The 26,255-nt window shown below is 48.8% G+C and overlaps 1 protein-coding gene across 3 annotated transcripts in view; it reads right to left on the reverse strand.

Moving 5' to 3' along the window:
• Nucleotides 1–26,255, reverse strand: part of SNX29 (sorting nexin 29) — a 439,800-nt gene that overhangs the window by 360,735 nt on the left and 52,810 nt on the right. For all 3 annotated transcript variants that reach the window (XM_069486909.1, XM_069486910.1, XM_069486911.1), the window contains 6 exons: nt 21,562–21,742; nt 18,473–18,543; nt 17,074–17,322; nt 14,723–15,098; nt 7,402–7,520; nt 278–353 (listed from right to left, as the gene is read on the reverse strand). In XM_069486909.1, the coding sequence (XP_069343010.1) occupies nt 278–353; nt 7,402–7,520; nt 14,723–15,098; nt 17,074–17,322; nt 18,473–18,543; nt 21,562–21,742 (1,072 nt within the window). The remainder of the gene's footprint in view (nt 1–277; nt 354–7,401; nt 7,521–14,722; nt 15,099–17,073; nt 17,323–18,472; nt 18,544–21,561; nt 21,743–26,255) is intronic.

Here is a 26,255-nt window from a genome sequence, read left to right on the forward strand (position 1 = left end):
ACTCAGATATGACCCAAAAGGTGTAAAAAGTAAACGCTGTATGCAAATGAAGTTTGACAACTACTGTCCGCTGTACACTCTCTCTGAGAGAAAGATGATCTACGACCGTTGGCAACTGCACATTCTGTGATGGAAAGACTAAACTGCAACATAAATAGGAAGTGGGGCCTTGCCCTTTAATCCTAGCAGGTACCCTCCTATCTTTAAAAAAGAATAAAACGCACAGCTGTGAGTAGTACATTTCAATCCCAAAGGCAACCTGGTTCTTAATATTAACCTGTACCGAAGCCCAGACTCCGGGAGAACGTGGTCCTCAGGTCCCGTCCCGTTCTCCAGGCTTCCGAGGGCAGCATCTGTGCACAGACGGCAATCAAGGGAGAAGGTCAGGTTTCTGTTTTCATTCCATTTTCTCCATGAGACAAGGACACAATGCAGACATTGGCTCATCTGCTAAACCAGCTGACTTAGAAAATTTTCCCTACCTCATCTGCACACTGCATTTTAATCCACTACCCGTTTCATGTTTTTAGACATCATCTCAGACTCGGCATCAGTCACTGATAGAAGGCCCTATACTTCCCCTTAACCTGTGACCTTTTTGACCTTGGACCTGGAATTATGCATGAAGTCCATATTCAGAGCCCAATCTCAGAATCCGGGAATAACACACCAGCTTTGTTGGACAAAACTGCACCTGCTTGTGGTGGCCTGAGTCAGACACTAGAGGGCAGCATGGTCTAATCGCCGACAACGTCTTCTGCTTTCGAAAAAAGCCACTTTAGCCTGCATTAAAGTGGCATTTGGGAAAGGCATTCACAAGAAGTGAGGCCAGAAACAGTCTCTAAAACTAACAGGTAAGAGACATTAACAATTTTCATAAATGTATTAGCTGTCACTCCAGTCTCCTTCCAGGGAAAAGTGCAAACCCAAGAGCCAATCTTCTTGCCTGAATGGTGACGTTGAGCCCAGTGTCACCCAGAACTCTTGCTCATTCAAGAAATGTATCTGTCAGTGCCACTATGGAACCAGCCCTGTGGCAGGGACAGGGGACGCAGACAGGGAGGGAGCACGTCTCATTTCCCTACTCCGTCCCCATGCCAGTCCTCTGGTGCCTGCGTTAGTCACATCAAGACCCCCCCAGCTCTTCAGGGCTTGAACTCCAGGGAAACTTATCAGGGAAAAAAAAAAAAATGATTTTTAACCTTTTCTTATGCCCAAGCTATTCTACTCACTCCTAACTCTCAAGAAGTTTGAAAGGAAATAAAAAGTGTTATTTCTCCACCTCCCCCTCCTCGCTACCTAGTATCCGGGTCCGCCCAAGGGTGCGGGCTCTGCCTGACCGCCTGGGCTCACGTCCCTGCTCCCCGACTGTAATTCAGCCGGTTCCCCAGCCTCTCTGCACATCGGTTTCGTCACCTATGAATGGGGTGGCACCTCTGCTCGCGTGCTGCATTAACGCCCACCACACAACTAAACGTCACATTCGAACACGCGCAGAACTCGGTGAGCGCCGGGAGCAACTCGCTCCAGAACGGACCCTGGTTATGCTGGGTTCTCACGCTCCCCACCACGCCTACTTGGAGCTCTCCCCCCTCAGCCTCCCGAACACTATTCTTTGGCCCTCCTCCCCCACCATCTGTCCTCTGATTCCTGAGTGAAGACATGTGAATCACGGCTCTGTGACACTCTGTCCCCCTTGGTGAATCCGGCAAGGCCTTGGCTACAGCTCTCACCCCTGTGAAGATGGCAACTCACAAGCCCTCGCCCTGGCTTGGTCTCGAATCCTCGTCACGCATTTCTAACTGCCTGCCAGAAAGCTCTACTGGGCCACCCCAGTAAGCTGGGCCGACCTTCAGAACCACTCATGTCCTTCTGGGCTGTCCGCTCAGGGGAACATGGCACCACCCTCCGTCCCATCACAGAGCCAGGTGGGATCCACGACTTCTCAGTGCCACCGAAATTATCTCCCACCCTTTCCTCAAAAGCTGTTTCCACTGCACCATAGTTCAAAGGCTCCACACCCCCTCCGGGCCTCCTGCAGCAGGTCCCTCCACTCTGTGTCATCCTTGCTCATCTAACTGATACGTGGCTGACAGATGCCATTCCCTGAAGCAAAGACAGGGCCCCCAACATGCACAGTGGCAATTCACAGCTGGAGTAACGGCCAACACCCTCCACCCGATGTGATGCCCACTCGGCCCTGGGTCACTCCCCACTGGCGCCTTCACACGGCACAGCCACATCGACCACTCGTACCTGAAGTGAGCTGGACACACTAGGTGTACAAAGCATAGACTGTCTCAGCCTTGTGGCCCCCTCTGAGACAGGAACTGCTATTATCTTAATTTTACAGATGAGGAAACGGACCCTGAGAATATAAGTGACATGTCCAAGGTCACAGCTAACAAGTGCAAGGATGTGAACCCTGGTCTGCCCAGTGGGAGAACTGAGCCCCGGCCCACTTCAGCTCCCAGGCTCTCATCCAGCAAATCTGAAACACCTGCTTCTCCCCCTACACCTCCTGGCACTCCTGCCCCTGTGCCTTTGTCCACGCTGTGTCCTCTGTCCAGATTATCACGTTTCCAATGCCATGCATCCGCTCCCTACAGCACGCGCTGCTCTCCACCCACCGCATCCACCCATCCACCCACCCAGCAAAGGTTTGCTGAGCCCCAGCTGTGGGCCCAACACTGGTTGGACACGGCACTGTCCCGGGTCACACTGGGAGCTAGACAGACATGGTCCTGCCCGCATAAACCTCACAGATGATTAGGGGGAACAGGCTGTCGAGCCACTGCAGAAATGCATCATTCCAAGCTGAAATCAGAGCAACAGAGACACACAAGGTTTATGACGCGTGAAACACAGGCCTGACCTCTCTGAGGAGGTGTCAGGGGAGCCCTCTCGAAGGAAGCAACACTTGAGCTGCGACCTGAAGGACGCACCCAGGGGTACAGAAGGCACGTGCAGAGAGAAAGGGCACGGCTCTGTGTGAGGAAGTGGAAGAAGCAGGCTAGTGTGGCTGCCAGGGGCACCACGCAAAGAGGAAATGGAAGGGGCCCTCAGGGTTAGCTGAGGCCCAGGTGGCCACAGTGAAGATTCTGGATTTTATCTTAAGAGTAGTAGAAGAGTTTGGAGCAGAGGAATGATGCAATGTGGTTTATATTCTAAAAAGTCACTCTGGCTGCTAAACAAAGAATGGCCAGGGGTAGGGGATGAGGGTAGAAGCTGACAGTGTGTTGAGAAGTTATTTTGCAACAGCCCAGGCAGGAGACAATAATGAGTTAGAACAGGGTAGTAAAAGCAGTCATTCCTTTCTTTAGTGGTTATTGAGATGATGTCCCCTATCCCCCCTTGCATGCATCCAGGTGGGATACCTCTCTGCATCCCCAGAGCCCAGCACGATGCCTGGCACAGAGCAGGAGCGGGAGATGATTGAATAAAGGAAACCATGAACCCCAAGCGGCACACGGCCGACCTAAGTGGGCTGGGAACACAGCGCCTTGCCAGCCACCGAAATACCATGACATTCGGAACAATAAAACTCTAAGAGCCAAGCATTAAAGTCAACCATATCAGATCAGGGCAGGGCTCCCACATGGTCCCTCCTCGACCTCGGGGAACAAAGCCACGGACCCAAGGTTAGAACATGAGAGACTGAAGAACCTGAGACTCAAAGAAACCTCAGGCTTGAGGACCTGAGGTTTCAAACTGGCTGTGCACTTACTAAAACCAAGCACAACAGGACCGCCAATGCAAAGACAAGCGATCACATTCGTATCTCAAATGAGCAGGAACAGGTGTTTTCTCACCTCTGTTTATTATTCTCGCCCAAGAGAAACTTTAGGAGCTCTCCCTTTCTTGCAGCTTCAGAGACGTTGGTCAGTTTGCTTTGCTCGGTTGTAAACACGCACACCCAGAGGAATCGCTGTTGTGTCTAATCCTCCATCTGTTTGGGGATTCATGTTGTGACCTGAGCTGGCGTCGCCCTTATCTGACTCGCTCCCTAACCCCAGAAATGCAGCTCAAATCATGCCCCTAAACCACACAACTGCCTCTTCCAAGATTCAGAAGGATAAGAATTCCTTTCAAGGTCCCCGTTTCTCTCTCCCTCCAAGACTTAGCTGCAAAAATCCCCCTGCAGCCACGTGCCTCTTCCTTTCTGCCTCCCCCTCCCGCTGTCTCTAACTACCCCAATGGCAGCGACTGCAGAGGCACCAACACTTTCAAAGGTGACTGCAAAGTCTCCTAAGGTGACCAACCCTCTATGCGTGAAGTCACCATCCAAGGACAAAATGGCTCCTCAGCCAGAATGAGGTGGGAGGTAGGAATGTCACTGTGGTCAGAGGGTGTCCCTCAGAAGGGACACGAGGCAGAGATGGAATGAAAGGAAAGGAGTCTCAGACAGAAATGTTGGCAGCGTCCGCCCTGGCAGGCAGGCCGAGTCTTAGCACCACCGGGTCCCGAGCCTCCACGCAAATGGAACATTGGGCCAGGAGGGACTTGATGTGACTTGGCGTTCCAATTGGGTCACCAATTTCCCCTAGATCCGACTCCAGTATCTCCACGCTGCTGTAGAGCCACAGTGAGTTTTCCCTGCGGGCTGTCACAGCTTACAAGCCTCCTGGCAGCTCAGTTACGTTGGCTGACTGGCTCACACACATCATCTCTCGTGCGTATAATCGAGATACACTGGAGCTCAGGTCCCATCGAGAGTGACAAGATGGAGACTCGGTCTATGAGCTGACAGCCAGGTGTGGGACCACAGGAAATCTGCTGGGGAGCCTTCTCTTGGGGATCCTAGAGGCCACAGGAGGGCTACTTTCCCCGGAGACGCTAGCCCACAGAAAGCCCAGAGGGGAGGAAGATCGCTGCGTCCTGTACAACCAGTCCCAAGGTGCACGGCAACAGCAATGGCGCAGAGCAACCGAGCCGGCCATCGGAGCCACTGAAACAAAGCAGACAGCCTACTGCATGCACCTTACCGCCCAGCGATAACTCATGGGCCAAACGACATGGCCCCAGGGTGGGGAATGAGACAAAGTAAGCAGGGACTGACTCATGAGCTGGAGGCCGTGAACAAACACCCAAACTCCCCGGTGGTCCCAGACTCTTTGGGACCACCTGCTCTCTCCAAGCCCCCACCACTTCTCGGACATTCCGCCTACACCTACGTATGCTGCTGCTAAATGGACAACAGTAAGGTGACTGTCGCCCCAACCCTTGGCTGTTTGGACCAAGGATGGTCCAGAGATGCAGGACTTCTGTGGCCCGGCCTGCAGACAGGAGCGAGGCCCACCAGACTGTCACTGTTTGGGGACCTCAACTGAGACCCAGGGAGAAGTTCCAGTAGGTATGGAAGGTCACGTGGCTGAGGCATGTGGGGCCTTAGCACAGGCCTGGCGTTTTCCCAGATTAAGTCAGGGATTTCTCACCACCATCTCAGAGGGAGGTGATATGATAGTAACCACCCTTCCTCGCAGGGCTGCAGTAGGGACTGGTGAGATCATCGGGCCAATCGCTTTGCAGTGCTGGACCCACTTCAAGCTTCCTACATTGGTGATATGACGTGACATCTTGTCCACAATCTGGGAGCTGGGACACTGAAGTGGAGGGGACTCTCCCGACTTGTGGGGTGCTCACCCTCCTCATGTGGCTTCCCCCCGATCTCCTCTCGCTCCTTCATCAGTGTTGTCCACCATCATCACAATCACCCCCGTTTTCCCGATGACACTAACACTGACAGACAGAAGTCCTCAGCCGTGGGCTCATCAGCCTCACTTTACAGGCGGGAATGCTGACACTCGGGCAGAAATTCGCTTAAGCTCACACAACTTTCTAGGGCTGGGCCTGCGTCTGAGCCCCACTCTGTCCTGCTGCCTCGAGTGTCCCCACCCATCTCTGGGCTTGAGCTAGGGTGAATAGGTTCCTGTTCCCTGCCAAGTGACAAGAATAGTCTATCAGGCAGGGTGCAGTGGCTCATGCCTGAAATCCTAGCACTCTGGGAGGCTAAGGCAGATGAATCACTTTGGGCCAGGAGTTTGAGGCCAGCCGGAGCCACATAGCAAGATCCTGTCTCTACAAAAAATTAAAAAATTAGCCAGGCATGGTGGCACATGCCTGTAGTCCCAGCTACTCAGGAGGCTGAGCAGGAGGATCACATAAGCCCAGGAATTTGAGGCTGCAGTGAGCTTTGATGATGCCACTGCACTCTAACTGGGGCAACAGAGTGAAACCTTGCCTAAAAAATAAAAATAAAAAAATTTTAGGCCGGGCACGGTGGCTCATGCCTGTAATCCTAGCACTCTGGGAGGCCAAGGCGGGTGGATGGTTTGAGCTCAGGAGTTCAAGACCAGCCTGAGCAAGAGCCAGACCTCGTCTCTACTAAAAAATAGAAAGAAATGATTTGGACAGCTAAAAATATATATAGAAAAATTAGCCGGGCATGGTGGCACGTGCCTGTAGTCCCAGCTACTCGGGAGGCTGAGGCAGGAGGATCGCTTGAGCCCAGGAGTTTGAGGTTGCTGTGAGCTAGGCTGACGCCACGGCACTCTAGCCCAGGCAATAGAGTGAGACTCTGTCTCAAAAAATAAAATAAAATAAAATAAAATTTTAAATTATAAAATTAAAAAAAAGAATATTCTATCAGTCAGTTCAGAATTTCAACAGCCAAGCAATTGGTGGGCCCCAATCACGATTTCCTAAATCTAGGCCCAGAGAAGGGACATTTGTTTCCTAAGAAAACAAGAAAGTGCCTACGTCAGTCGGGCTGAGGCCTCTCTGACCCAGTGGTGCTCTGGGGGCAGTGACAGCAACGGAGCACTTCTCGGTGCCAGAGATGCCAGCCATGCCAGCCACGCTGCACACCCATCCCAGGGGCCAGCCAAGCTCAGCCACACCTCCCCACCTGCTCTAGCTAAAGAAAACAATAACAAACCACACACAAGCATGCTCAACAGCGTGGAATGGTATAGAAACACCCACGACCAAAGGCAGGTCTGAGCCAAGCTACTTCCTGACCCCCAAGCACTTTCTGCACAGGGTGCCAGGGCCCTCACAGATGGGAGCTCACTTACCTTCTCCCATCTCTTAGGAGGCAAAATAATAGTCACTATGATCAACCTTTACACGACCAAGTTCAAGTCAGTGGTGAGGGGATAAAACAGGCCTGGGGGGACCCAGTTCAGCCCAGCACCCACTCTGCCAAGAACAGCTCAAGATACCCGGGTTCAGGGAGAGAAGCCAAGCCCTTCTCACTTCTGAATCTCAACAAGCCCCACCTTGGCCTGAGCCCCACGCCTGCAGGCTCCCATTCCTACCTGTACAGGTGACTCAGACACTCCTGCTGGTTCTCAAAGCCACAGCTCCTACTGGAGGAAAAGAGTGGTCGGAAACACCCACCTGCTGGGCTGTAGGAGCCCACTCCGCTGACGGGGAAGAGGATGTCAGAGTCACCGTGCAGCACATGCAGCGGAGCCCAGCCGTGCATCTGGGAGAGGCAGGTGTTCCCATCCAGCGGCCTGCGGTGAAAGAATACAGCTGTGTGACCTGGTGGCCCATGACTCACCACAAGCATCTGCCGGGAATCCACGAGTGCCCTCCTGCAAACTGACCAGGCCATGGCGTGGGCTGGGAGTCGGAGCTTGTACCCCAGATCCAGACCTCTTGCATTCGTTCTCTCAACCAGTGTTTACTGAGCACCTACTATATTCCAGGCACTGTGCTCACTACAGAGGGCGAAGAGCCAGCAGACTGTTTATCCTGCCCTCGTGGAGCTGACAATCTAGTGGGGAGGGGCAGGAACGGACATGAATCAAATAATCCAGTGAGAAGATGTAAAATGGCAGCTCACATTTGGGGAGCTGGTCAGCAGGGTCGGGGAAGGCTGCCTTGAAGGAGGAGGTTTGGGGAGAGAGCTGGAGGCAGCCCAGGCACCTGAGGGAAGAGGAGGAGCCAGAGAGAGGAAGGGGGCGGGACGGTGTGTGCAACCGGCTGAGGCAGGAGGAAGGACCGGTGCTCCGGGTTCTGAAATGACGGCAGCCACCTGACCTGGGGCTAGTGTGGCTGCACCTCACTGGTTCTCAGACCCTCCTGGGTAAAAGGACAGCATCAGACCAGGCCCTGAACGGGTCCCTTCCAAGAAACAGGCTCAGCTCAAGTATTAACCAGGCTCATATGATCTGTTACACTGTCACCTTACTCACAAAGGACAAAACCCACATGCCTAATCTTTGTCACACCGGGCTGATTCGGCTGAGTTTGACAGTATTTGCCCACTGCAGCATTTGCACTCAGGAAGCACTAATAAATACCAGTTTGTACTTAGGTAGTACAGTCATCCTCGGTATCCTCGGGGGTCGGTTCCAGGAGCCCCTAAATCCAAGCATGCTCCAGTCCCTTATATAAAATGCTGTAGTGTTTGCATATCCCATGCACATTCTCCCATATTTATACTTCAAGTCATCTCCAGGTTTCTTATAATACATAATACAATGTAAATGCCATGTAAATAGTTGTTATACTGTGTTTTATTTGTATTATTTTTATTGTATTGTTATTTTTTATAATTTATTTCAAATATTTTTGAATCACCGTTGGTTGAGTTCACAGATGCAGAGGGCCAACTGTATTTTTCTTTTTTTTTTTTTGAGACAGAATCTTGCTCTGTCGCCCAGGCCAGAGTGCAAACGCAACATCATAGCTCACTGCAACCTCAAACTCCTGGGCTCAAGCGGTCCCACGTAGCTGGGACTACAGGCATGTGCCTCTGCACCCAGCTAACTTTTTCTATTTTTAGTAGAGACGGGGTCTCGCTCTTGCTCAGGCTGGTCTCAAACTCCTGAGCTCCAGCAATCCTCCCGCCTCAGTCTCCCCAAGTGCTAGGATTACAGGCGTGAGCCACCCTGCCAGGTCAGCCAGGTCAACTGTACTTTAAAGCCTACAAAATCACTTTGTAAAGAAGACCAAAGCAAATCGTAATCATACCTACTTAACAGAGGAAGGAAAGTAGGGGTGGGGAAGAAGGGAAAGAAAACTCGGAGATGATGTGGCTTGTCCGAGGTCAAGGTCATCGGCCGTAAGCAACAGAACTCAGGCCGTGGGACTGGAGCCCAGGTCCTCCAGCTCCAATTACAACGGGTCACCCGCCTCCTGCCCACCAAGTGACATTATATATACAGCCTTTCTTTATTTTACAGCAGGGAGCAACACACTTTTTCTGTAGAAGACCAAAGATAGTAAATATTGTAAGCTTTGTGACACGTGTCTTTGGTGGTATTTCTCTACAACTCTTTAAAACTGGAACAACCACTCATAGCTTGGGGGCAGATCTGGCCTGCAGGCATCGTCTGCCAGCTCCTCTTTTAGAAGCTTGACAGGTAGAAAGTCTCCTTTCAGCCCTCTCTAGCTTTTGGTTAGAACTTTGGCACCGAAGGAGAAACACAGAAGGAAATAATCTGAACATAATCCTACAAAATGTATCATTTAATCCTGCAGGCAACGCCGTGAGACTTCAGACAGCAGGCTGGGGGTGAAGAGGGGCCACTCCCACCCATCCTGGCAGCAGAACCCGACTTGGGCCAAGTCCCAGATGAACCCGGCTGTGCCCCTAGAATCTGTTCAGAGCCGCCCCTCTGAGGCTCTGATCCAGCAGCTGGTGACCAAGGGGCAGACACCCAGAGGCACCAAAAGCAGCCAGTTCCTTCTCCGGCCACTCCACTGGCTCCAGGCAGGTGGGATTTTCTGCTCGGTTCTGAGACAATTCTTGCCACTTCCCTGTAACACACGGGATTGACTGCAAGGTGAAGCCAGGCCCCCGACAGGGTGAGGTTGGGAACCCAAGAAAAAGTGGTCCCTGAGGGCCACCGTGTCTCAAGATGAGTTACATGAAACAGATGCCTGAGGCAGAGATGCCAGAGTCCACGGCGCCACGACTGGCTGGAAAACATGAGTATTGCTTTTCATTAGGAAAATTAAGACCTTTATTTCAAAACCTAGAAAATGCCAAAAAGAGAAGAAAAGAAAAACACCCACAGCCACATTACCCAAGACACAACTGGGTCAGACACTGTCTCTGGAGGGTCTTTTTTCTTTCATGCTGTGCACACTTTTCCTTACACGGTTGTAATGAAACTAAACGGAACTGAAGTGGAATTTTAAATCTTTTTTTTTCTTCATTAGCTCATCTTCATACCACTGGATACCCTGAGACCCCCTTTCAGAAGTTTAAGATCCTCAGCATTAAGATGTAAAGGCTTAAGCTACAGAATGCTCTGCTGTTGACTGTCCCCCTGTGTTTGCACATTTAGGTCAGCGCCAGCGTTTTGCTTCTCTGAATAAGGACTTTGGAATGCAGACGTAGCCACTTTTCCCTGAGTCGAGGGTACATCCTCAGGCAGACACTAAATCAAGTGGGGTAAACATCTAAGGCTCCTGACATTTAGTCAAACTGTTTTCCCCCAGGGCCATGAACAGCTACCAGCTGACTACACACAGGGCTAGGACAGCCCCTGTGCCCCATCCTGCCACCTCAGTCATCACACAGGCATGCAGAGAGCACCTACTGTGTGCCTGCAACTGAGGCCCCACTGAGAGCAAGCCCACCCCTTCCAGCAGGGCAGGAACCTGGGCTCTTGGCAAGTGTCATGGGCAAAATGCAGTGTCTGGTTTAACTTTGCATTTGCTTAACTGCCAGTGAGATGCAACATCTTTCCATGCGTTTGTAATTCTTTTTGAATTATGTTTCCCCCGCCCCCGACTTCCCTGCTAGTGTCATAGAGTGCACGTAAAGTAACAGAAAACCCCGTCTATAATAAAGACACTATCCGTTTTGAAGAAAAACAAAAAACAAAAAGCAAACCCAACACTTTTGATAAATACTGAAGTGGGAGGAACAAAATTTTTCCTCAGGCATCAAAGAAGTGGTTTAATTACCAGTAAACAGAGGAACAGGCCCAACTTTTGGCCAACAGGTCATCTTAAGGACAACAGGAGCACTGGACTTTGCCAGAGGCTTACAGCAAACCTGAGCTGTAAGCTCAAAAATGAGCTTCTCCTGGTCCTGGCCACGTTCCCCTAGCACACCTGCTGGGTGCCAGCCTCCTAGACCTTTCCTGTGAACATTAGCTTAGAACCAAAACCCAAGTATTACCCAGTAGGCCATCCCATCATGCCTCTGCTCCAGCCCAGGCTGCTCTGCAGAATGTTCCGTCAGGATCCCCCTTTATGCTGGGAGGGGCTGTCCACAGTCTGCAAGAGGCCCCATGGCCGGGGAGGGCCCAGGCCCCTGTGAAGGTCACCCTGCACTGTTTGTGCTGTTACACATCACAATGCCAGAGGCTGCCTGGGCTCACACGCTGGCCTCACCCTCTGGGGCACCAGCAGGGGAGGAAGAGGAATGACTGAGGCCAAAGAACCCAGGGAGTGAGTCAACTCAGAGACGCACTCGCCGGGAGATCCACAGGATGCAGGTGGCATTTCCCAAAGGCCCAGACTGCGAACTAGAGGCAGTTGTGATGGTTAACTGTATGTGTCAACTTAGCTGGGCCACGGTACCTAGATATTTGGTCAAACATTATTCTAGATTTTCCAGTGAGGATATTTTTTAGATGAGACTAACATTTAAATCAGTAGACTTTGAGTAAAGCAGACTGCCCTGTGTAATGTGGGTGGGGGGGCTTCATCCAAGCGGTGGAGGGCCTCACTAGGAAAAAGACTGACCTCCCGGGAGGAAGAAGGCATTCTGCTAGCAGACTGCCCCTGCATTTGAACTGCAGCTCTTCCCTGGGTCTCCACTCTGCCAGGCGACCCTGCAGATTCGGACTTGCCAGTCTCCACAATCATGTGAGCCACTTCCTTAAAATAAATCAAGAGAGACAGACAGACAGAAACAGAGACAGATAGTTAGAGATGGAGGGAGAGAGCGAGGCAGACAGAGACAGAGTGAGAGCAAGAGGGAGGGGGAGACACACACATCCACACACACCCCCATTGGTTCTGTTTCTCGGGTGAGCCCTGACTAATACAGCAGGTCACAGGACTTGATTCCCAGGTACGAAAACATTCATACCTTGTGAGCAAGAATGATGCTGCTGAAAAGCTGCCCTACAAATAATTCAGTAGGAGAAAAAGCCTTGTACATGAAAACGTTCATCTCAGAACCGCTGATACAAAAAGCAAAAGCAATAAAACAAGTAAATATTCAGCAATGGGGGAAACCTTCTGCAAGTCGTGGCATATTGATCTGGCCGAACAGCAACTGTATCAGTCAGGGCTCTGCGGAGAAACAGAACCAGTGCATGTGTGAAAAGACAGAGATACAGACAGATACAGATTTACAATGAGGAATTGGTTCACATGATTATGGAGGACGATAAGCCCCGTGATCTGCAGTCTGCGAGCTGGAGACCCAGGAAAGCTGGTGGTGAAATTCAGTCCAAGTCTGAAGCCTGAGAACGAGGAGAACAAAAGGTGTAAATCCTAGTCCAAGAGCAGGAGAAAACTCGACGTCCCAGCCCAAGCTAGCCCGCAGTTTTTGTTCTATTCCTCCAGTTTTTGTTCTATTCAGGCCCTCAATGGGATAAGGCCCACCCACATTGGGGAGGGCGATCTATTAATACTAAATTCACCAATTCAAATGCTAACTTCATCCAGAAACATCCTCACAGACACACCCAGAAATAATGTCTAATCTGGGCATCCTGTGGCCCAGTCAAGTTGACACACAAAATTAACCATCACATCAACCAACCAACATTCATAGTTATGTAGAAACATGAAAAATATTTGATACTATAAGCTTTGGAGTGCAGCACATCCAAACCCAAATCCCATTTTTGCCAAGTGCTTTGACAAATCTCAACTCCCTTTGGAATCCTGTTCTTCCATCTGTGAAGTGGGGGTAATACCCACGAACCTGATAGGCTGCTTTAAGAATTACAATAAGCTATAGGAAGCACGTTGCCACAGCTGGCATATCACAGGTGATCAATAAGGAAATGCTACTCATGCAAGTATCCGTGTGAAAGAGGACTAAACATAAAAAACAAAAATAGTCATAGTCTCATCAGAAAGGAAAAAACCCTGACATTAAAACAACATGAAAATGCAAAGCTTAGGGATAGAGACATACCACAGCCTTAATAATACCATGAGACTTTAGGCTTACAGAAAGACACATTTCTGTGTATCCATTTTATACTTTAATGGACTGGATTTTGAAGTAGCCATGATTAGGACAACACTGTGCACTCTAGACCCTAAGTGAAGAGGTAACTGGCTTATTTGGCAATAAGACTAACCACAAAAATTATTACAGGAGTAGTATAACACAGCAGCAGCTGACCTCGTTGTCTAACTCAGTATCCCCGCACCTGTGACTAAGGCCCCACTCACAATATCTCATTAACTCGACAACCCTACAAAGCAGGTCCGGCTACTCTTGCAGGTCTCAAAGAAGGCCAGAGGCTCTGGGAGGTGAAGTAAAAGTAATTCATCCAACCTAGTCCAACCTAAGCCATACAGTGAATAAATGAGAACCCAGGTTTATCTTTATTTATTTTATTTGAGACAGAGTCTCCTTCTGTCACCCCAGCTAAAGTGTAATGGCATCATCCTAGCTCACTGCAACCTCAAACTCCTGGGCTCCAGCCATCCTCCTGCCTCAGCCTCCTGAGTACCTGGGGCTACAAGCGTGTACTAACCATACTCAGCTAATTTTTCTAATTTTTTTGTAGAGATGATGTGTCGCTCTTGAGGGTCTCGCACTCCTGGCCTCAAGCTATCCTCCTGCCTCAGCCTCCCAAAGTGCTGGGATTACAGGCTTGAGCCACCGCACCCAGGCCGTGTTGTCTGGATTCTAAGATTCAAGCTCTTCACTATGCTTCCAGCCTTCACGTGCATCAAGCCCCTTCCACAGGAATAAATCTATAGCAACGCCAGTGCTAAGGCAACAAGTGCAGCAAGTTACTGCTATTCATACCCCTGCAGATAAATGCAGAAATTACCAGCCCACAACTATTCTCTAGACCAGCAGTCCCCAACCTTTTTGGCACCAGGGACCAGTTTCATGGAAGACAATTTTTCCACAGACATGGGGCGGTGGGGGAGGTGGAGCTCAGGTGGTGATGCAAGCGATGGGGAGTGGCTGTAAATACAGATGAAGCTTCGCTTGCTCACCTGCCACTCACCTCCTGCAGTCCAGCCAGGTTCCTAAGTTTCCTGGAAGACAACTTTTCACAGACAGGGAGGGGGGATCTGGGGGGTGCGGTGAAAGTAGGCAGAGCTCAGGCGGTGATCTGAGCAATGGGGAGCAGCTCGGCCTGGTTCCCGACAGGCCACAGACCAGTCCCGGTCCAAGGCCCGGGGGTTGGGTGCCATAGTTCTAGACTAAGCTTGTCTCAGTCCTGGGCTTCCCATGCTAGTGCCACGTTAGAGATGTGGGGAAAATCCAGTCAACAAAAACAAAAGGCACAGGTGTAAAGCAAAAATTTCAAGGCACACGTCCAACACTCACTTTGTAACAAGTACCTTCAAATATACTCCCTTCCCCTCTCTTAGTTCTCAGGGGACTAGCAAGCTAACCCTCCTTCCTCCTAAATAGAGACCTGAAGAATGAATCATGCCCTGAACAAATACAAAACTTGCACCCTTATTTGGCCCAATGCTGTAGAAAGAGGAAACAGTTAACATAACCCCCTTCGTTAAAAGCTGGAGCGGAACTTACTTCTCAGGCGACTCTGAATGGCCCCCGCGCTTCCTTCCCGACGAGTTCCCATACACGTCGTCCTCGTTTTCATCCACATCTTCGTCATCGATGCTTTTCACGTCGAGCTTCTGGTACCCACACTCCCCATTCAAAGACAGGGAATCAATTTTCCATGAGTTGCTGCTCTGGCTTCCGTTGGAATTGGGCCCGAAGGGGCTCTCAAAGGCCGACAGGATGTTGACAGAGGAGCGGTCCGAGTTCTCCTCCGAGCTCTCCCCTGCACCAGGGACCTTTCTAAAAACATCCCCGGAGTTCTGCTCGTCTTCCTCGTCATCAAATGAAATGATGTTGGTCACCTTCTTCTTCTTCTTCCGCTCCTTTTTACATTTGGCATCTGGACAGAAAAGGATATGGTGTGAGAAAAAAAAACAAGCCAAACAAAAGGATGATGGAGCCAACTCACCTCTAGGTTACAGAAGAGATGACTCTGCTGAGAAATACATTGTAAGATAAAGTCAAATTTTTTTTAAATCTTGATAAAAATTTGTCTACCGCTGACTGAGGAAAATGGACATAGGCCTCTTCCTCTGATTTATATAAACACATCAGAGCACATGTTAAAATCGTTCCTTCTAAGCAGTCACTTTGATTCGAAGGATGCTGCCATTTCTAAAATGATCTCCATTATTTCACTCTGGAAAATAGTCTCATGGCTGGTAGGTGAGACCAGGAAAACCAGTCAGGGGTTCCCGTCAATTGTGTGACGGCCAGGAATTCCTCCCATCCCGGTGTGATATTGCTTCGCAACAGGACTCCGCTGCTCCTCCCATGCAGAGGTGCTGTCTGTCTCTGCACCCCTTAAATGTGGCTGGCATAGTGCTCTGCTTTTTAGAGCTCAGGAGTCGAGAGGTCTCACAGCTCTGCCTTCGCCCTCTTGGACTGCTGTCCTGACACCGCTACATGAGGAAGCCAGTCCAGCTTACCGGAGGGTGACAGGCCGTGGGTAGAACTGAGCTGTCCCAGCACCAGTTCCAGCAGGAGAGTAGATCTTGCAGCTCAGCCACCAGCTGAAAGCAGCCCCATGAGTGAGCCCAAGGGAAACCAGCGGAACCACCATGCCAACCCACAGAATCATTTAAAAAAAAAAGAACCATGGTGGCTTTAAGCCACTACATTTTTTTTTTTTTAAGGCATTTGCTACACAGCAAAGGCTAACTTGAAACAGAAATCAAGATTGCCTTTGTGACCAGTGCTGAGATGAGCCTGTTTCTTCACCCAGTTTAATCATCAACTTGGATATGAGACACTTTGAGCCAATGCCCAAAAATCTAATCCATCTAAACCAAGGTGGGATGTGGTGACACCTCACCAGTGTGCCCCAACTTGGACATGATTTCAGAAGCAGAGTTGCAAAAACAGGTGGGACTGACGCTCTTTTGGGCATACAAATTTCAGTCTGTGTTACATAAAGTCCTCAAGAGTGCTGTTTCCTACGTCATTCACTGGGTCTCTGCTGGAGGAGGAGAGGGCAAGGGAGACAAAGTCATGGTGCACCAAAGAACCCATAGATTCCAAGTTTTCACCACCAGTAATTGCAAAGGGATGGCCAGGATGCCTGCCTTGCTGAAGAGACTGGAGAATACCAGGACTAAGCACTTAAACCCTAAATTTCCAATTTTGCTGCAGCAACATCCTAATGTCCCAGAAGTCTCAAGGAGTATTATAAACTTCCTGCAACATTAATCTCAATGGGATCAACTTTCTTTGGCCTCCCCATAGCCTAGAATCAAAGCTGATGAACTCCTCCCTTCCCTCAGGCCTCCACTTAAATGTCATCCCCCAACAAAGGCAAGCCCAACAGCACACATTCCCCATAGCACCACACGCTTGGTTTCACCCCATCTACCCTGAGGATAATACATTATTTATATAACAGTCACTAACTGCCTACCCCCACCCTTCCCAAAGGAGACCGTGGGCTAAGTGCTGGCAATCTGTCTTTGTTCTTCCACTCTCTGCCTAGCACAGAGGACACAATGAATGAACAAACCAATGGATGGACGAAGGAATAAATGAGTGAAGATCAACATCATCCAGCTTCCTGAGACTCTCACACCTTCACCTTCAGTTTGCTGGGACTGAACTGTTCATTGTTCTACCCCCGATCTTCACGTACAGGCAAGGCCACCAGCCCCCTCTAGAGTATATGAGGGTAAGAATAATACACAAAAATGTGAACTGAAAATCCAAGTGCATCCGATTTCATTCCCCTTGGAACAACTTCCAGATGACAAGGTGTATCCACCTTAGCCACACTCTGCTATCCTTATCGTGGCCCTGTCCCAACTCGAGTGCCCGTTCTCGCTCACCGGCACTGACGTTCTTGGACACAACGGGCAGGGGGTCGGTCTCCTGTTCAGGTCTGATGAGGATGGAGACAGCAGAGGAGGCTGTGATCTCCCTGAAAAGGCTGCTCACTCCTTGCGTGGATTCCTTCAGCAAGGAGGTCACGTTCTGCGTTGACTCCTTTAAGAGGTCCGAGACGGTGGGGGCAAACTTACTCTGTCCATTTAGATCCTTGTTGTCAATGTTAATTGCAAAGAGGATGGAGTTCAGACCTGTCCAAAAAAGGGGAAAGTCTGGAATGTTTGCTGTCGAGCCATCATACCTCCAACACGAGAAACAAGCTGCAGAGGATACAGCACCCAAGAGGACACACACGAATCTTGAACGTTTATAAAAACCTTCTACACAACGGGGGTCAGTAGACACCAGCTATCGTGGGAGCTGAGTCTTTCCAGACTCTCTCCCTAACAGCCAGGAAGACAAATACAAATAAGTCAACCAGCAGGAGGTCAGGCTGCCTTGGGTTGAATCCCTGCACTGCCACTTTCTAGCTACAAGATCTTGGTCAAGCAATTTCCGATTTCTCTGAGCTTCAGGTTCATAATCTGTAAGATGCAGACAAAATCATCTCACAGGGTTACAAGTATTAAACACAGTCACCCACCAAACACACTCAGCTCGATAAGCAGCAAAAACGTGCGTCGATTACATCATCATGAATACTTCAGGCAAAAACTGACACTGCTATCTTACGGCCTACAAAGGAAATCATGGTCAAACCCTGACTTTTCCTTATCAATGGACAAGACTAACGTAACCCTCGACATGTGGGACTTAGTGTAAACTTTCAGGGGGAAAAAGGAGGCAACAAAGAACTTGGAAAAAAGAAGCAAGTTCCCCCCTGCTGTCCAGTTGATTCCATCTCTCTCTTTGAATGAGAGTCAAACAGCAAACAATTCAATCCACCAAGTGACATCAATCCAGGGCCTTCATGCTGACAAATCCTGCACGAGACTCATTATCACAGAGTGGTTCTCTCACAGCCCTACAGAGGTGACTGCCGAGCTATCATCATTCCCACCTCCCAGAGGAACAAAGTAAAGGTCACGAAGCTCACAGGATCTGCCCCAGGTCTCCAGCCAGCGTGAGGTGGAGCCAGGACTCAAAGGTGGTCTCCCTCCTCCGATTCCCCCCAATTTAAATTATACCTGCAAAGCTACAACCAAACACCCTCAACCTCATGCTCTCTCTGCCAGGGTATCAAACTCTAGATGAAGGGACCCAACACTCAATGCCAGTAAAGGAACAATGGCAGCAGAGAAAATCACAGCACCCCTTGGGGTCGTAAATCCACTCCCAGGCAGCCCCCTCTCCCCACCAAGCTTCACAAGGCCCATCGTCCCTGGCCTTGGCCAGGCTTACCAGCTGCCATGGTAGGAAGCATGCTAGACCTTTCTTCATCCATCACAAAAGAACCATCTTCATAAAAAGCACTGCAGATTGAAAGAGAAGAGAAAACAGTTCTTAATAGTGGTTCTCTGCATCCACTAACCAGACAGTTCCATTAGATGGGTCCCTGGAAGAGCCATGCCTGGTTGTCCCAGAAGGGACTTGGTATGTCTGAGGACTCTGCTTATGAAGCTTATGGTTTCACAAGAGCATTGAACATGTACACCCTATGACTTCCTTGCTGGTCCGCTGAGACTCCAAGCTTTAGAGTACTGAAATAAACATATGTAAATGTACTTATTAAGCAGCAAAGTAGAAAAGGACAGACAGAGAGGTGACTTTCACTCAAGCAATGTCCCCAGGAGACAGATAGGAAATCCAAGCTGGCCAAAAATGCCTGCCTGATCCAGCTAATAGAAGAAAAGACAATTTCAGAAAGAAATTCCAGGGCTCCATGTCTCTGTCAAGCAGGGCATTTATATACAACACCTGCTAGGGGTACAGACCCGAAAGCCCCCGTTATCCCTGGAAAGGGCTGCGAAGCTAAAAAGACCCCATAAATACAAATGAGAGTTGGGATGGGGGTCAGGGAAGCCAATACAGCCTGTTCAAGGGCATCTGGCCAATAAATGGTATAGCCAGGGCTTAAAAGCAGGTCCCCAAGCTCTTTTTATGATTCCCTGTTAAGCAACAGCAACCAAATATCTTCAATGCTGTGACTTCCCCACCAGGTCATGGAATTCTAAACCAATGCAGTCAGTCAGTGATGGGTGACCTGTAGTTCAGTAACAGCCTGGAAAACTGAGCTGCTGAAGTGACCGCATACAACCAACAGAAAGAGAGAAGAGACATGTTTTCAACATACTTACTCAGAAAATGTTAGTGGAAGCCCCAAACCACATGTTCAAGCTGACATTTCCACTGTACCTCTGATTTCCAAAATTTGTGATTCTTTAAAAAGTCTGAGCCAGTTTTCGTGCATGTAAATGAATTTGGTATCACCATATTGAGTTAGGTAAGTGCCTAATGATTCGAGTAAGGTCAAATATTTTGTTTTGTTTTGTTTTGTTTGTTTGTTTTGAGACCGTCCTGCTCTGCTGCCCAGGCTGAAGTGCAGTGCAGTCATCATAGCTCACTGCAGCCACGAACTCCAAGGCTCAAGGGATCCTCCTTCCTCAGCCTCCCGAGTAGCTGGGACTACAGGCACGCACCACCATGCCCAGCTAAATTTTCTATTTTTTGTAGAGATGGGGGGGCGGGGGGGGGGGTGCGTCTCGCTATGTTGCCCAGGCTGGTCTCTAACTCCTGGCCTCAAGTAATCCTTTCACCTCAGCCTCCCAAAGTGCTGGGATTACAGGTTTGAGCCACTGCACCCAGCCCAACTGTGATTCTTAATTGCTGGATTCACTTCAACTTCTCATTGTTAAGTTTAATTTTGATGCTGAGTATGTAATGCTGAACTACCTGCAAATGATCTGCTGGAAAGAGCTTCATAAAAATTCATTTTAAGAAACATGAGTATGTCAGCAGAAACTCTGCAGGCAAAAAGAAACAAAAACAAAAACAAAAACAAAACAAAACAAGAGCCCTTCCCCTTAACTAAAGCTGGTCAATGCTCCGAAGGTACAGACGTCCTCAGCCCCCCAAGTCTGACCCTGAGCAGCCCATACAGGGGCAGTCAGCATCGATCGTCCTGGTTCCTCAGCCATCACATTTCAGACCCACTGTTATCATTCAAGTGGGCAAGGTGTCACGGGCAACACCAATGGGAGAACTTCAAGGGTATTTCTAAGGACCCTAGTGCACAGTCCCAGAACACCTAAGAAACTGCTGGTAGAGAGGGGACTACAGCAGCAGAAGCAGCAGAAGGGACCTGAGCTAGGGAACAGATGGTAAGATAAGAAATCAAGGGAACGCATCACGGTACTAACGAGACACCACCTTCATGAATTAAACGGAATTTCACTGTTGAAGATCTGGGCATTGCTGATGTGGAAGTTATTCAAGGAACCAGGGCAGGATTAATCACTGTCCCTTTGTATCACCAGGGGACACAATTCCTGAGTCCACCATTCTCAGAGAGAAAATATTATTAACAGCCAGAGAAAGAGAAAGAGATATCAGAGACATCAGGAATACAGGCAAAACAACAGAAAAAACATGCAACACATTTCCTGAGTTATCTCAGTGTCAATCACGAGTGATTTCAGGTTTTACCCCAGTGGATTTTACAGCATTTCTTAATGGTTTTAAGGAAATGTGGCTGTTTATACCTTCACTGACTCATACTGAGTGCCCTCTCCCTGTCACTGTGGAGTAACTGCTATACCTCCCCGTCCCGCTGAGCTCGGGGGTGGCCATGTGACTTGCACTGGCCAATGAAACCACTGGAAGTGTCTCTGTGGACAGAAGATCTAAGAGCCAGGGCGTAGTTCAACTACACCTCCTTTTCCCACCTGTGCAATCACGAACCCATATGTAGAGATGGAGCCTCCAGTCACCCGAGTCCCTGAGATGAGAATGTCCCTGCTCACCCATGACAGACATGTAGCACGAGGAAGAAATAAACTTGGTTGTCAAAAGCCACTGAGGATTTTATGGTGTTCACTACTGCAGCACAACCTGACCTATGTTAACTGATAGAGTGAACTTCATGATCAAGAAAAAAATAATAATAGAAGGAAGTTTTAATAACAACAAATGACTTCTTTCCCCAACTTAAAACTTCCATATTTTTATCAGTTAGTTTGGGATTGACTGAATGAGTGAACCCCCAACTTAAAATTCCACAAAGTGAAGAACAAGCTGTGTCCTAAGACAATAACTCTCTCCACACGCAAGCCTTCATGGTAGTAAACATTGATTTGAGTGCCGCTGTATACAGGTGCCACGCTGAGCCCTTTCATTCATTCTCCCACCAAGGGTCCCCAAAGCACAGCTGAACACACTGGGGCTGTAAGAGGGAACCCACCTGGACGCAGACCCAGACGGTCTGGCTCCAGATTCCTGGATCTTCGCCCCTCGGCTGAGACCCCTCCCAGAACCCATCCCGGCCTGGGTACCTGAGCCTGCCGCGGTCAGCCAGGAGCATGTGCAGGTAGCGCTCCAGGGAGTGTTCGTTGAGGGCACAGCGCAGCCAGGCGCGGCCTCGGCCCACGTCCGAGGAGATGTGGCGCAGGGAGTAGAAGCGCTGCAGCTCGTGCTTGTTGAGCACCTCCTTCACGTAGTACCAGAACACGGGCTCTGCGGAGAGAGGGACGGGCTGTGTCACTCGGCCTGGGACGCTCACCACTTTTACAGTAAAGTCCCTAGGCAACTTGTTAGACTGTAAAGTGATAGTTCCTTAGCACAGAAAAAGTGGGAGACACAGAAGAGCACACCAAAAATAAAAATGACCCTAAAACCTCCCATTTGGAAATGACCACTATTACCATTTTCAAGAATTTCCTTCCAGTCTTTTTTACTGCACTTTTCTTTGATATACAAAAATCAACATTTGTGGTAGGTTGAATTACGACCCTCGAAGACATCCACGTCTTAATCTCTGGAAACTGTGACTGTTACCTTACACAGCAAAAGGGTCTTTGCAACTGCGATTAGTCAAGGATCTGGAAACCGGGAGATTATCCTGGATCATCCCAGCGGGCTGATGTAATCACAGGTATCGTTCCAAGAGGGAGGTAGAGAGAGATTTGACACAGAAGAGGAAAAGACCATGTGAACAGGGAAGCAACAATTACAGTGATGTGGCCACAGCCAAGGAACACTGGCAGCCCCCGGAAGCTGAAGGGGGCAAGGAACAGATTCTGCCCTGGAGCCTCCAGAAGGAACCAGCCCTGCTGTCATCCTGACTTTAGCCCGGTGGAAATGATTTTGCACTTCTGGCCTCCAAAACTGTAGGAGAATAAATCTTTACTGTTTAAAAGCCACCAACTTTGTATTGATTTGTTACAGCAACCATAAGAAAATAACACAACATCACATTGTATGAGTGTATATGCACATATATATAAAATTTTGTATCCTGATTCATTTATTTTCTTGTCTAGATCATGAACATTTTCCTATTACAATTAAAAGTCTTTGAAACATGATTTTTGATGCTTCCCAGTAAAACATAATTTAACTATTTCTCTACTACTGAGGACATGATACATTGCCAATTTCCCCTCTATACAGCAAAGAGCATCCTTACACATAAATAATCATCCTAATGTCTAGTTCCTTAGGAAAGATTTCCATATGCTGAATTACTAGGTCTGAGGATAGAGACCGATTTAAAGCTTTAAGGGAAACCTAAGATTATTTGTTTTTATCCATAAAAGTCATTCCTACAACTACCTATATCTCCTCACATCCCACCTTCTGTTACCCACATGCACACAGATATTTTTCACAGTTGTAACCCCAGTGTATGCCTAATTTTGTGATCAATTTTCTTCACTTAACATTAGCTCATCAACACTTTCTCATCCTGCCAATAACAGCAGCAACAGCAGCCACTACTGAGCATTAACCATGCAGCAGTCCCTGCAGTGAACACTGTACACGTGACCTCATAACAACCAAGGCCATCTCCATGTCTGAGATTAGGTCTGAGGTCTGGACAAGGGAAGTAACGTGCCCAGTAACAGGGTTAGTGAGCATTGTGTTGTTTGCAGAGCTCACTGCAAACCACTAAATCACACTGCCTTGTCAAAGGAGAAGACTCTACCATCTTCAAAACGATCCTGTTCACAACTGCTTGGTAATATTCTAAGGGGAGAAACGCTGAGTCTCTGCTGCCAGACCTGGCTTCCAATCCAGGAGCTAAACAGGCTCAAAGACTCCTCTGAAATGTGACATTCTTTGAATTTGCCTTCCAGAAGGATGCAAACACACACATCTCCAGAAACTGGACAGCAAGTTAGTAATTTCACTAATGTTTCAGTTCAACTTAGTGAGGACAGACTGCACTCTTCCTGTGAGCCACGAACTGAGCCAGACTAGGGGCCACCAGGTGGAAACAAGGACTCACCCCTAAGGGGCTTCCAGTCTAGTGGGCAGGACAAACGGGAGAAGAGATCATTCAACCGAATGACCCTGGGCAAGTCACTCAACCATGCTAAGCCTCAGATTCCTCTCCCATAAAATAAAGACAAAAGTACAGAGTCGCCCAGGGTTACTGGGGTAACCGGGAAAAGGGACAGAAAGTGCTGAGCACGATGTCCAGCCACCATCTGCTCAGAGAGTACCTGCTTAGCAGAGGGCATTTGTGTGGCTTCCCCTTTTCCTTTTTGTGTTAACAGCATCTCAATGCATATGGATTTGTGGATCAAGCCAACCTTTGAGATCACTTAGAACAAACATCCCAAGAATGACGGAAAACTCCACCAACAGGACAGGTCACCCAGGACTATCTTCTGTCTCAATCCCTAAATGTCAAACTAATCCCAACCTCATCAGATCACTCCAAACCACACAGCTGCACAAAACAGCCTTCTTTCCACTCTCTGACTCTCCCAGAAACCAGGACGGGATTGGGGGTGGGGGGAGGCGGGGGGGGGAGCGGGGATTTGGTGACAGCAATGCTGTGGGGCAGCCAGCCAATAATGTGTTTTGAAATGCCTGGACAGCCACCCGTATATCCATCACGTTTAAAATCAAGTGACTCTCACCTGCACCAAGTCTTTCTTGAAAAATGCATTCACCTCCCTCTGACCTTGAATGCACGTGAACACTTTACAGTATGTTTTCACCTTTCAATTTTGCAAATTGCTTACTGCTACAGAATCCTTTTAAAGCTTGTCAGAACGATGCTGATGATGATAAGAATTATCCCAGTAGGGCTCTGCTTCCACTGCCAGAATTAATGTGGTCTATTTAAAGTGCAGCTCACCTGCCAATTAGCGCATGCAGTGTCCATAATTTAATCTGGGAATATACAATGATCTGCCTTGAAACATGAGGTTAATTCCAAAAGCGGGCAAGGGCTTTGGATTCTCTCAACACCTGAAAGCCAATTGCCAACAAGAGCAAGAGCCAGGACGCGGGTGTTGAGGAGAGCTGCCATGGGGCGCTTGCTAATAGGAGGACTAACAGCACCAGGCTTTTGGCAAAGTTTCTATCAAGCCTCAAACTTTCATTGATGCCAGCAATTCATACACTGGAGACCACAAGAAAGACAAAAACCTTGGCGCAAATTCTAGTTTAGGCATTATGTGACCTTGCGCAATTTATTTTGTCCTCTATTTTCCTCCTCTGTACAATGGGGATAACAGTACCTACTTCTAAGGATTGCTATGATGAAAAAAAGAGAAATAAGAATACATGTTAAGTGTATCCAATAAATGCAGTCAATAAATGTTAGCCATAATTATTAACATACCTGGCATATAATTGGCACTCAATGAAAAGCAGCTATTAATATCATTACTACACTTGCACCAACATCCTTTTTCCTCTCTTCCAGCACCGCATTCCTGTGGGAAATATGTTCCACTGGTCCCTTGGGAAGTGAGTTGCATTCAGCACTGTCCTCACCTCTCCCTCCCACGGGGGTGGACAGGTAACCCAGTCTGGGCAATTACCTGGCCACAGAAGGGCATCTTCGATTTTGATTTTTTTAAATACTGCAAAAAAATATTATTTATCTTGATTGCTCAGTCTTCTGACATCCCCTCAAATTTTGTGGCCCAAGTGCCAAAGTGAGCGTCTCGCTGTCCTCACACCAGTGCCAGCCCTGGACCACATGTCCTCCCCACAACTTCCACCTGCACCGCCAGCAGAGAGGCCTTCTCTCCTTCAGGAACTGAGGTCAGCAAACTGTGGCCTGAGGGCCAATTTATCGGCAACCTTTTTTGTAAGTAAAGTTTTCCTGGAACACAGCCACACCCGTTTGCTCACACACTATCCTCGGCTGCTTTCCTGTTGCAAGGGCTGAGCTGGCTGAGCAGCTGTGACGGACATCACATGGCTCACAAAGTCTGAAACCCCTTAAGGAAAAAGTTTCTAGAAGTAGAAGCTCTAATAATCGTGTAAACCTGGAGCTACCTGGGGCTATTTTCCCCTAGCACGTGGAGACCCCACCTGGAAAAACATCAAACCACAGAGAAGCAGCTGTGTGGAGAGAGAGAAAGAGACAGATCTGGGGGAACACTGGGCCTCTGAATCCAGCTCAACTCCCAGATGAGTTCTTAGTTATGGAGTCAGTAAGTGCCCCCCTCTTTTTTTTTTTTTTTTTTGTTAAATTAGTCTATAGGATTTTCTGTCATTTGCAACCAGAAGAGATCTAATGCAGTGAGAAGGATATGTTCTTCAACCACCTATGGAGCACCAAGAACACCTGTCCCCCAGAGCCACAGTGGGGGTCTGTCTCATCAGCGTGACAGCATCGCCCAAAAACAAAGCTTTACCCAAAAGAAACAGAAAACCCAACTACAACCACACAAGCCCAGTTCCTTGTACACAAAGATGGGCTTCCTCTTCCACATAATGAGTCTGGAGGTAGGCAGTCGGTTCAAAGGCTGTGTCCAGCCAGACTCTCCAACCTCTTGACCTCACTGTCACAGAAGATTGTCACAACTCTGGGCATCACATTCACAGTTAGAGCAGCAAGAAGTGGGACAGGATAAAGCCAGCTCTATCACCCCTTTTATCAGGAAGGAATAAGGAATCCCAGAAAACCACAAAGGAGCAGAGACAAAGTGGAGAACAGAAGTCAAGAGTGGCTTCATCACTCACAATCCCTTCCTAGAGAAGGACATACCACAGCCCC

Source organism: Eulemur rufifrons, chromosome 14, assembly GCF_041146395.1.
Source record: "Eulemur rufifrons isolate Redbay chromosome 14, OSU_ERuf_1, whole genome shotgun sequence".
Lineage (NCBI taxonomy): Eukaryota > Metazoa > Chordata > Mammalia > Primates > Lemuridae > Eulemur > Eulemur rufifrons.